The sequence below is a fragment of the Pseudochaenichthys georgianus genome, chromosome 21, assembly GCF_902827115.2.
Source record: "Pseudochaenichthys georgianus chromosome 21, fPseGeo1.2, whole genome shotgun sequence".
Taxonomy (NCBI): Eukaryota; Metazoa; Chordata; class Actinopteri; order Perciformes; family Channichthyidae; genus Pseudochaenichthys; species Pseudochaenichthys georgianus.
In genome coordinates, this window is record NC_047523.1 from 22,526,759 (window position 1) to 22,539,023 (window position 12,265).

At 41.1% G+C, this 12,265-nt stretch overlaps 1 protein-coding gene across 3 annotated transcripts; it reads left to right on the forward strand.

The window, feature by feature from the left end:
• The first annotated feature begins 504 nt into the window (after window positions 1–504).
• On the forward strand, window positions 505–10,427 carry arsh (arylsulfatase H). 3 transcript variants are annotated; one of them, XM_034110327.2, is made up of 12 exons: window positions 2,073–2,158; window positions 2,738–2,821; window positions 4,612–4,752; window positions 5,061–5,182; window positions 5,306–5,428; window positions 5,878–6,080; window positions 7,046–7,266; window positions 7,391–7,527; window positions 7,792–7,929; window positions 8,172–8,331; window positions 8,862–8,983; window positions 9,675–10,427. In XM_034110327.2, exons 3-12 carry the CDS (start codon window positions 4,619–4,621, stop codon window positions 10,082–10,084), a joined length of 1,770 nt encoding a protein of 589 aa, XP_033966218.1. In that variant the 5' UTR covers window positions 2,073–2,158; window positions 2,738–2,821; window positions 4,612–4,618; the 3' UTR covers window positions 10,085–10,427. The 3 variants fall into 3 exon arrangements, with proteins under 3 accessions (XP_033966217.1, XP_071063158.1, XP_033966218.1); XM_034110326.2 differs by lacking the exons at window positions 2,073–2,158; window positions 2,738–2,821 and adding an exon at window positions 505–1,010; XM_071207057.1 differs by lacking the exon at window positions 2,738–2,821 and having other exon boundaries at window positions 1,991–2,158.
• Window positions 10,428–12,265: the final 1,838 nt, after the last annotated feature.

A 12,265-nucleotide genomic window follows, 5' to 3' on the forward strand; every position in this document is an offset into this window, starting at 1 on the left:
GCAACAGCTTTGGTCCAGGTTTACATCCGATCAGCTACTGCATTAGCAGACAGAGCAAAAGGAAATGGAGGCCTATTTAGAAAGTTAGCGTTTAAAAAATTTCTATATTGTGAGCATAATGTCATATTATATTATATTGTACAGCATAATGTTGCATGGCAAATATCACGAAACACATGGCCTGATTTGCATATTGGAACTTAATGTGTGCACTAGAACACACTTATATGTAAAACTAACACTTATCACAACATAATGTGGGCTCGCAGGCTGATAAACTAGAATATCTGATCACGGTGGGTCTTAATGAGGCTTGATACAGACCTCAGTCAGTATACTATATTATAATATGTATATTATATGGCTTAAAGTGTACATACATTTGCTCACATTATAAATGATGGTCGGGTTGCATTTTTCTGGAACTTTTTAACAAGTGTGATCTAAAAGGTTCAATACTTCGTGTTGATCCGTGGCGCACTCATAACGCGCAGGGCTGGAGTGACTTTTGCTGTTGGGACTCGGGTTTGAGTCCAGCATGAACTTTTTTGTTATTTTCATGTCGATGGACACTGAATATTATGTAGTTTGAATAGAGGATTCCTAATATTGTTTGCCGAGACCAAGATTAATGACCCATCAGCATTTTAAAGTCTAAATATCCCTGCACATGCAGCAATGACATTTCTGCTGCTGTCTTTGCAAAACGAGTTAACAGTCACATGTTATCTGGATGAGTGCTGCAGAATGGCGTTTTTATAAGGGATGTATGTGTGTGTCTTTCATATTAAACATGATCGCTGGTAGATAGCCACAGAAGATGTAACACAGTTTAATCTGGGCGGATCCCATTTCCCCTGAGCGAATCACAGTTTACCTGAGAGGATCACAGCTGAAAACTTCTCACGATATTCAGTGATAATTCGGGCAACAATAGCTGGTTTTAAGGATTTATTCGAGCGGATCACAGTTTAACACAGCTGAAGACTTCTCCACGCTGCTTTCAAACTGTGAGTAAACAACGTGTGCTTCACTTGGAGGCTGTCTGAAGGTGTACACGGGTCTCAGATGGACTTGGTATCACATTAAGAACGATATTCAGTAATAAGTCTGCCAACAATAGCTGGTTTAAATGATTTATTGGAGCTCGCAATGTTTTGAACAGACATGCCCATGTCAACTCGTTTTTCTTTTTGTAGTCCTCGCTGTTCGCGTCCGGATATCGCCATCGTAACTACAACCTCACACACTGGTACTGAATGTGCATCAAAGTGTTCCTATCCAGCCAAATATACCAACAGATTTATGTAAACGACAGAAGAAGCGATCGAAATGTGTATCTCTGTCGAAGGCCACGCCTCCACATCTGTCAACCAGTTGATCGGGGAACCAGTTAAACCGGAACACCGGCCCGTTGCACTGGCGTTATCTATAGATGTTCGCCTAGGGCGCCAGATCTGTGGAGGCGCTGCGCCGACAGCTCTGGGAGCTGAAAACACAGAGGGAAAACACATCCTGGTGCTCATCCTAATTTTCGGCCTTGATGTAACAACATTCATAATTAAGTAAATGTAACACCCTTTTCACCCCGGTTACACGTTTCATTCGCCCTGTACGATGGGCGCTGCAAGTGATGAAAATGGGGGATGTTGGATTATCTGGCACCCGCAGCTCACAGCCAACGTGCGAGGGAGAAAGGGAGGGTGCACTCAGGGGCGCCGTAAGGGGGTGAAAAGTTAGGACGATTCTAAGGGCCCATGACTGACAGGGGCCCCAAAATGTTCAGAACATTAAGAAAAAAATGTAAGTAACCTTTCATCAATCCTCAATAATTAACATTAATAGAACGTTATATTGATAAATTACTCACTAAACTTACGATTCATTTAACTTATTTTCTTCCAAAAATTAATTACCCAAAGCCTCTGTACACCCCCTTCTATTTACATGTAATGGTTTGGTCCTGCCTCCAAACGCGGTGCGGCACCGGCAGTTGCAGAGAGTGAAAGCATGTGAGGAGGGATGCTAGTACTTAGCCTACATACGTGTGTTGTACCATGTTTCAACGACCAACAAAGTCAGGCTCTAAGAAAAGAAGAGAAAGACAAGAGAGAGGGACTAAAGGGCGACAGTATGTCACCCAGTTTCACAAGAAAAGGTGGGTGTGGTCCATGAGTGGTGGAAATGATTCTGTTAGCTAATGTTTTTTTGTTTACTAAGCTGACATTAAGTACTGTTAATATCTTTATAGAAAATGCAGAGGTCTTTCATTTCACTGCTCTTTTAGCTGACATTTAAATGTATGGTAGGTAATTCACTTCAGAAACACGTTGTTATATTCCATGGAATGCTCTTAACGTCCCGATAGCAATGAATATATGAAGTGCTTTGACAATAAATACATACAAACATGTCATCTGTGGCGCTGTAAAAAGCACGACCAATCATCTGAGCTGGCCCGGCTAAAATAACTGGATGGCCTACCTGCCTGTCAGCCTTCCATCTGTGCACAAGCTTATCTCGTGCCTTCATTGGTCATGTGTGCGTTCGTGTGTGCTGGAGGAGGGGCTCTGTAAGGAACTCTGAAGGAAGGGGCAGATTTTTTTCGGTTGTGTATTTTCAAATTCTAGCGCACTCAGGCTGGTTTCTCCATTCTTACATACCTACCTTTAATAAATGCAGGCACATTTTTAGCGCCTATTCATACTAACTCAGTTGTCCCTCCCCCTGGTGCCAGGACCCACAGATCAATCTTTAGGCTCAGCAGCCCTGTCCCCCCATAAGGCTGAACCTGAACCAGCTTTTCCCCAAACTGAAGGAGGTGAGCAGCATTGTGTTGAATGACATGCCACTTAACATATCTGAAGGGAGACTGGAATTGTATAATGGGAAGATGATATAAGATACTATATGTATGCATGTAGTACCACCCTTGCTAGCGATTCCCTCTCTAGTTTAGCATACTCAGCTTCGTTGTCCCTGGCCATAGAATCACGATTTTATGGGGCCGGAAAAACTGGGGGGAAATACACACTAGCCGGTACTACGCTATATGGAAAGGCCACCAAAAACTGTCCTGGCCTGGACGTTAAAACGGGGCTAGCCGCTGCAATGGAAATGCGCTATAACATACCTTATTCTTACTCCGAGCACTACTTCTGCTCCTCCGTCGCTTCACACTTGCAGAGGGCGATTTCTCTACTGGCCGAACTGGTGTCCTGGTCGGTGATGACACCAGAAAGACCGATGGTACTGCATCTCCATTGAGTAATGGTTGTTCTTTAAATCCCATGTTATGTTTGATCATACTCTCAGAGTAGTCGTCCGGAAATGTGAAATGTTCGCTGCATACATGAGCCTGTAAATCTCTCGGTTCGGGCCGGCCACATTTCGCTAGCCACTGCCTCCGAATGTACTTCTTATGCTTACCCTTTGGCAGCAGATGGAACCGAGCATTCCGTGGATTGTTCCTATCCGAATTATGGCAATATTTCGCGATACAGTGAGGCATATTTGAATAGAGAAACTACAGTAAATAACATGGAGATCAACGTGTCTTCGAAAACCAAACGCATGGATTACGTCACGTCCGGGAAATGGCGGCGCCCACAGTGTTGATGTTATTTCGGTATATAATCAGTTTAAAATCACTGATAATGTCATCGGATTAAAAAAAAAAAAAGAGAGACTGGCAGAGACTGGTCTGTTTTATCGGATGATAATTTTTAAAAAATGAGTGTCATGAGCATACCATTCCTTTAATCTCATGATGATAAACATTGTGGGACAATGATGAAAAATGGGAATGGATGTGGTGACGTAAAACTGACACAAAACAACAACAAACCTTTGCCGAGCCAATTGGAGAGTTTCATTAGCAGCACGGGCTAAAAACCACCAATGAGCGCTCAGCTCGAGATACCAGCGAGTCGTTTCCCATCAAGCATTTCGCTTCCGCAGCCCGTGGAGAGGAACTGCGCCGCCTCGCCGCGCCTCGCTCTCAAGTCTGCAGGCGTCTTTGTCCCGCGAGATTTCAACGTCTCATGTGGGCGAGCCTCCAAAGCAAGTCGGACAAAATGACTAACCATCATGCAACGCACTAGTAAGACGTTGATCGCAACTGCGCAGGTCTCGCTTGTCTCAAACAAGCCTAATATCTGCTGTGGATTGTGAGTCAGTTGGTCACATGTCATGTTTATTGAAAAAACATAATTATCTTTATTTAATAAATCCATGATGCATCGGTAATCAAAAAACACACGACACATTTATCCTAATTTTATTTAGCATACATCTCACTAATATGGGAAAGTTAACACCTATGGATTGAAAAAAAATATTGGTTTGGTCATTCAAATGGTAATTTGGGTCCCTTAGTGAAATAATGTGGTCCTTTGACTGACAATCTGTGAAGATTAGACATCCCTGCACACAGCCAGTCAATGACTGTTGAGTATCCAAACTAAAACCAACTTCAACATTGTATTGTTTCTGGCAGGTTTGTTGAAGTCAGATAATGTTGAATTTTCAAATGTTTTGCTGATTATTAGTTGAGAATCGATGAATTGGCTGTTAGGTTCAGCCATAATACCTTTCATTTTCCTCCCTTAGGTCTCCTATGTTGGCACATGTTCTATTCTACCTTGTCCTGGCAGCAGGGGATGAGGTAGACAGGAAGCCCAACTTTGTCCTGATAATGGTGGACGACCTTGGCATCGGGGACATAGGATGCTACGGTAATGACACCATCAGGTAATTTCAAACTTGAGTGTTATAGTCCTCTTTCCTTTCTTGTTTGTTCACTTATTGTCTGCTTTTGTTCTCTTTTATTTTCTGATTTCATTTATTGTCATAACTGCCTGTTGCATTTTGTTGCAAGACAATTTACCTTTCAGTGATAACAAAGAACATCTTATCTTATCATATCTTATCTTATCATTTAGAAGGCCAAGGTCTGTTTCTTGTTTTACTCTTATATTCTGCCAGTCATTTCATGTTTATTCATTTAATAATTTAATATACTCTCTTCTACATATTAACTTTACCTATTGTGCCTGTAGGACTCCTAACATTGACCGACTTGCTGCTGAAGGGGTAAAGCTGACTCAGCACATTGCAGCTGCTCCTCTTTGCACCCCGAGCCGGGCCGCTTTTATGACGGGGCGCTATGCACTCAGATCAGGTAACTGATCATCCTAAACATGTTTGCCAATGCAAAATGGGAGAAAGCTGTGCATATTTGTGCAGCAATGTTTGACAATAGGTTCCATATTTATGTATTTATTCTCATGTGTTTGTTCACTAGGACTAGGAAGCACTGGCCGTGTGCAGGTGCTGCTGTTCCTTGGAGGTTCAGGGGGGCTTCCACCCAGTGAGACCACCTTCGCTAAAAGGCTCCAGCAACAAGGATACACCACCGGCTTAGTGGGTGAGAGAACATGGTCTGGTCACTTATTCTTTGGTCCTTTTTATTTAGTTATGTATGCTGGTAAGACTTTCCTCATCATCTAGGTGCCTAAAAAGGGTCAGCAGTGCAGGATGGCATCTGCTTGGTTAATCAAAGCTAAGTGTGAATATGTAGAATATTGAGTGTGAGCTTGACCTGTCTTCTACTTCTATATGATTTAGAAATTATAGGAACAACGTCTAATCTCTTCTAACTTGCACACACGGAGGCAACCGAGGGCATTAGGTTCAACAACGTAACAAGCATTGCCAGGTGTAGCACACATATGGTTTTGCATTTGGCATAAACTGTACATCGTGCTATTGTGGCTGTTCAGATGTAAAATGCTATAGTATCAATTTTCTGAGCTGTCTTTTTGTTTTTGAGTGTGTACTACTTAATTTATCCCTTTTCTCTCTGTGTCTCTGCAGGTAAGTGGCACTTGGGTGTTAACTGCGAACAAAGAGGAGACCACTGCCACCATCCCAACCAGCATGGCTTCAGCTACTTCTACGGCCTGCCCTTCACTCTGTTCAATGACTGTGTGCCCGGAGAGGGGAATGATGTCTTGGCAGACCTCCAGCACGCACTTCGAAGTCTGACCATGTTTCTTGGAGTTGGTCTTTTTACACTGGTGGTTATTTTCGATTTCTCTCCTTAGAAAATGTTCACAAATTTGTATCTGAAATGACATAATTAGACACATGATATGATAAAAAGATGGCTAAGATAGGATACGTATTGGTTGTCAGATGAACTGGAAGACATTGGAAAACAAAGAGTTGCTCTCCCCTTTACCCTGAAGCAAAATCACTTATGCCTAATCACTTAGACAGGAACAACGGTAGACAAATAGATTGGGAACAACGGTGGCAATTGTGGAACTCAATATCAGTTGGAAACCTGTTTTATGAGTGAGCAAGAAAAAAACTGTGAGACTCAGTGAGGTCTTGGCAATGGTATGTACCTGTGTGATTAATAGGAACCAGCTGTGCCACAGGTAGAGCAAACAGCTTCAAAAGAGGAAATGTAAACCAGTACAAATAGAGAACTCATTTCAGCAGAAAGACATAAGTCCATAAAACTATTTTCAGATCTAAATGTAAATAGTGCACAGTATCTATGAACAAAGCACACAATGTTCTTCTTGTTCACTTATAAAAATCAGTGACTTCTTTAGAAATGGTTTGTGACGTCATCTAGTGGCAACATCGCGAAATTGCAGATCCACACAGGAATACAAAGTGTATTACACATTTCCATGTTCGATGCAACACAGTGCAACAGTCCTGAAAATAATCCTGCAATAGTGGAATTGACAATGTTTGATATTGGTGGAGTACATATCAGAGAGATGTTAATTTAGTAATTAGAGTTTTAAATGTTAGGTTTTAGTTTGTGGTATTGTTTGAATGAATTCTAACTGGACATACGTTTCCCCTTCCCTCACTGCAAAAGTCGAAATAATGTTAATTTCTCATACATGTTTTATACAAATAATGTTTCATTCATGTTGTTCCTGTGTACTCCGTTACAATGGTTGAATTTATTGTGTGTTTCTGAGCACATTGGGTGTTTGCATGTGTTATGTGTTTGCAGGTGTGTGTCCGTATGTGTGGCCTTCTTAAAATCAGCCTGTGGATATTGGTAGCACTCTTCTTTGCCAGTATCCTAGCAACCTCTGTATGGTATATGCCATTTAAACTCCTGCGAACTTGGAACTGCATCCTCATGAGGGACCAAGAAGTGATCGAACAGCCTATGACAGTGGAGACACTGCCCCAGAGGCTGCTGGGAGAAGCACAACACTTTATAAAGAGGTATGTGTTGACTGTTTCAATACATACTGTACCTCAATACAATACATACCAAGTAAAAAATCAGGAATGTCTCCTTATGCTTCATCATAATTGACCCTAAAAATGCATTTCTTCTTCCCTTCAGGAATGTTGATCAGCCATTCCTCCTCTTCTTCTCATTGGCCCATGTCCACACGCCACTCTTCAAAACCCCCGCCTTTGCTGGTAAAAGTCGCCATGGTCGCTATGGTGATAACCTTGAAGAAGTGGACTGGATGATTGGTGGGTATATTGGCAATTGGTAAAAATTACATAATGGCTTCTCATGTGACGGTGGCAAACCAGACTGATTGGCTGTCAACAACCTTGTGTAACACAGGCACAAACATCCCACCATCATTGGGTTCTATACAGTATGTTAACCACTAGAAATGATCAAAACTACTGAAAAAAGCCAGAACCATCAAGAAAGTCAGAGCAATCATATTGTCTATGGAGTTTGAACCCTATATCCTTTTTCTAATGCCATATTATTATATTTTCTAGGTAAAATTACGGAGACGGTGGACTCCCTCGGCCTAGCCAACAATACCCTGATGTACTTTACATCAGACCATGGTGGACACCTCGAGGATGCTGATTCCATAACCGGACAGAAAGGAGGCTGGAACGGCATCTATAAAGGTACATATCCTCTTTCACATCTAATCGTCACTTTAATTGGCATTTCTGATAAAGACAACCACATTTAAAACATTATTTTAAGTATAGAAAGTTGTATTTATGATTGTTGACCAAAAAATGTGGTTTGTTTCTTGGTTGAAATGCTATTGTACTGTAAGCAGTGTGTATTATTCTTACTGCATTCATTCAAATATAGGAAGATTTTATGTTGTGTAATTTCTCTTGATTATGCACCTTTTTAGGTGGGAAAGCTATGGGAGCGTGGGAGGGGGGGATCAGGGTGCCCGGTATTTTCCGCTGGCCTGGCAAACTGGACGCTGGACGTGTAGTGGACGAACCCACGAGCCTCATGGACCTTTATCCAACACTGAAATATTTGGCCAAGGACACTAAACCAGACAGGTGAAGATTATGTCTGCCTTCTTTACATTGTGTGAGTCATATTCATCTTTATTCCACAGTTTTATTGTGGGAAAGGTTAAAGCTTCTGTATTTGTTGAAAACAACAGTTCACCAAAGCATTGTTTGCAGTTACAAAAAGAGGGGAGACAGGACCACACAATTACTCCTAACATGACCATTATAATTTAGGTGTTTTGTATCCAGATAATTACAGTGTGGATCCAAAAGTACCCTGTTACCTGTAAACAACTACAGCTAGAAACTGATTTATTTTTCCAGCATTGTAAGTGACATACAGTATGTAGAATCTACCTTTATTTATCATAACTCATTTACATATTATTGATCCTGTATTAACAAGTATTATTCTTTCCTTTTCTCGGTTTTCTTGATAGTTATAATATGATCAATACAACGTCTACAATCTCTTTCTGCATGTTTGGTTGCAGTAATACTGTCTCCTTTGCTCAATTGTATTTCATCCTTCCCCTCTTACCTCTTTTTTTATTTTTCTCTTCCTGCTCTCCCAGACAATCAGACGGCTATAACCTCATGCCACTATTGGAGGGCAAGGCAGAGCGATCAGAGCACAAATTCCTCTTCCACTACTGTGGACTTAATCTGAATGCAGTACGCTGGCACCCAGCTGGAAGTAAGTTCACACATGTCGACAGAGAGATACATTCGATAAGTTAGCAGGGCGATGGAAGTTTTATTTTGCAATTAAAGTTTCCTGTGTTGATGCCAAACTGAAATCAAACATTACCTTCAGGCAATAACAAATAGAATACCACATAAACAAGCTGGAATAAACAAACTTTTTAGTAATCAAACTAAATTTAAAGAGGAAAATGCACCACCTTTTTTGTGGATGCCCAGGGTCATCGTCAACCAAAATATTCTAAGGCCAATGCAGCTCTAGCCCTTTTTAAAAAGGTATTTTCACAATATATTTTACAGCAGATTGAGGAAGTTCAATTTTCAATTTTCAATTTCAGCGGAATCTAGAGTATGACTCTGAAGCTGAAATAATGTGTTGTATCTCCTTGCATATAAGTGTGTCACTATCATGTCAAATAACCCCGCTGGATGCCGGAAGAACAGCAGTTTATGCAGCTGTAAACAACACTTTATCAGTCAATATCGCACCCACTGAGGGGTTCATTGCTCAACACTGATTGGATAAAACAAAAAAGGAGGCAGATTTTCACTTAAAAGTTATCTATGAAACTGCAGGGAAATATGTGTGAATGTTATATTGGGCTTTCATTTGTCACAGTACAATTTTAATATACTGTTACAAGTATATAAGTTACAATCTTCTGTTGTGTGTCTCCATCCAGGTGACTCCGTCTTCAAGGTGCACTTTTTTACTCCCAACTTTTCTCCGCCTGGAGCCGGTGGATGCTACGACACTAAGGTATGTCTTTGTCATGGAGATCTTGTGACGCACCACAACCCACCGCTGCTGTACGACCTTTTCCACGACCCTTCAGAGTCCAGCCCACTGACCCCAGACACTGAGCCGCGATATGCTGAAATCCTCGAGCAGACTGCCAAAGCTGTGGAGAAACATCGAAATACCCTCACACACCAGCAGGTGTCTGGTGATACTCATTCAGAATCCAATTCAGAGGCACACAGCATACAAAATCAGATGACATGGGAAAAGATTCTGTGGAGACCCTGGCTTCAGCCCTGCTGTGGGACTTTTCCATTCTGCGGCTGCAAAGAGGACACAAAGAATATTTAAGGGGAAAACTCGAAATTTGCAAACTGTTTCAAAAAAAACAAAACAGCTTGGGGTTAGTGTTGCTCCTCTGAAATCTATGACAGGGTTTATATCTGTTTCAGGAATAGAGCCAGATGCTATTTAGAAATGTTAAAGATATTACATGGAAAGGTTAGGCCTAACATAAAAGTCAATCGATTGCACCATGCAATTATTTGTCACCCAAAATATTTGAAATGTATTGAAACAGAGGAATCAATTAATATATTGAGTTCACTATACCTGTGCTATATTACACTGTACTGTACATACTTGCAATAGTAGCCCAAATAAATGATGCCTCTTTGCATACTGTATATGGTTAGGAAGTCTGTTGTGTCATTCATTAACCGAATGTGCAGTTAGTGCTCTTATTTATTTCCATAAGTAAGGAACATAACATGCAGTGCTTTAACTTTGTGACATAATACAATTGTATACAAAAAAATGCATTACTCGTTAAATATAATTTGAGTGTATATTTTTCCCTATATTTGACTTGCTTTGTTTCCATCTCACTAAAAAAATACAGGGTAATATTACTCCAGAAGATAGTTTAGCCATTAGAGGGCAGAGTCAGACTGTGTTTGGGTGACAGTTAGCTCTGCTCTGTGTTTGAGAGAGAGTGATGGAGGGGAGGGGAGGAGGTGTGTGAGGTTGAGGGTCAGTTCTCTCCAGGCAGGTTTTAAAGCTCTGTTCAATCTCTAAATATCAGGATGATTTGCATTTAAAAAAAAAAGGTTACATTGTCTTCGGTATACACGAGCACTATGTGAAGCATATCATGTTTTGATATTGCTGTAAAAATATAATATTGCATCAGTAGCGATAGCTGGAGGTTAAAAAAGGAATTCCTCTCCTTGTGCATTTTAGTTTTTTTTTAGCTCTAGCCATCAAAACAATACCTCCCAGTGGTGATCTCGAAAATAAATCTCCTTTTCCCTCCTTATTAGCTTCTCCCTAAAATTCTCCCTCGTCACTTCTCCCTTCCTATTCATCCAAATCGTTTTGGTAACAATGTGATACTTCTTGATCTCGGAAAGGGGATTTTCCTTTATCTCACTCCCCTTCAGGAATGTCAAAGCACAAGGTCAGCTGCAAAGCAGCATCGCTCAAAGACACGGAGGCAGGGTGGTTATTGTCCACCAGGGTGTCCTAGTTTAACCACAAGGACATCCTGAAGCGTCACAGATCTTTAGTAATGAAATACTTTAAAGACTGGGTGAACTTCTCTATCATCAGTGTCATTATCGTTGATTAACATCATCCTCAGCGCTCACACTGGTCTCCCTCCAGCAGTGTCTGGCTGTCAAAACATCAAAGTTAGCTAGCTTACAACCGTTCTCCTTCCTCCCCTTCTCTGTTTCCTCTTCCTCCATCTCCTCAAACTGTTTTCTTCATCTCCTACTCCATCTTGTCCTCCCTCCAGAAACTTCACCCGCATCTGCAAGTGAGGAAGGGAATGTCATCATTATTATCATCACTGTAATTGTTGCCATCACGGTCATAGTATTTACTTCTCTCCCTCCAGCAGAGCACCGTACATCAAACACTCCGCAAGTTCATTACAGTAGCCACTCCATTATATCTCGAACAGTAAATCATGCAGCCGACCATACATAACGACATTTGGCTGTACGTCAAAGTTAACGATGGCTATGGGATAGAATGTTACTGGCTGTACATCATGTCACACACACGCACATTACCAGGTACACACATAACCACAGAGAAACATGCATGTGTGCATGGACATAGATGCACATGCACACAGTATATCATGTTGTTTTTAACAGATCAGTGGCTTTTTGTAAAGGTCACTGTTCTCGGGAGATGCCATAAAGCATTTTTACAACCCTCTGTTTGAAACACATAAACACACATACAGCTAGAAAGCATGGCGGCTTGAACACACTGTGCTCACGGTTCGGGTGATGCTAAGAGTAGCGTTCAGTAAAGAGCAGAACGTTTTTAACAGCAACATTGCCAGTCATCTGTTGCAGTATATCTTGGTTGGGGGAAGTCTGTTTTCTATTTTGGAAATTAGTTAGTGATAGCCATTTGAATTTACTGAACATGTCAAAACTAGAAGATGTTTGTTGTGGTCAATATTTGTCGTTTAAATGATTGAAAAAACATTCTGATGTTGAATTTTAATGTCCA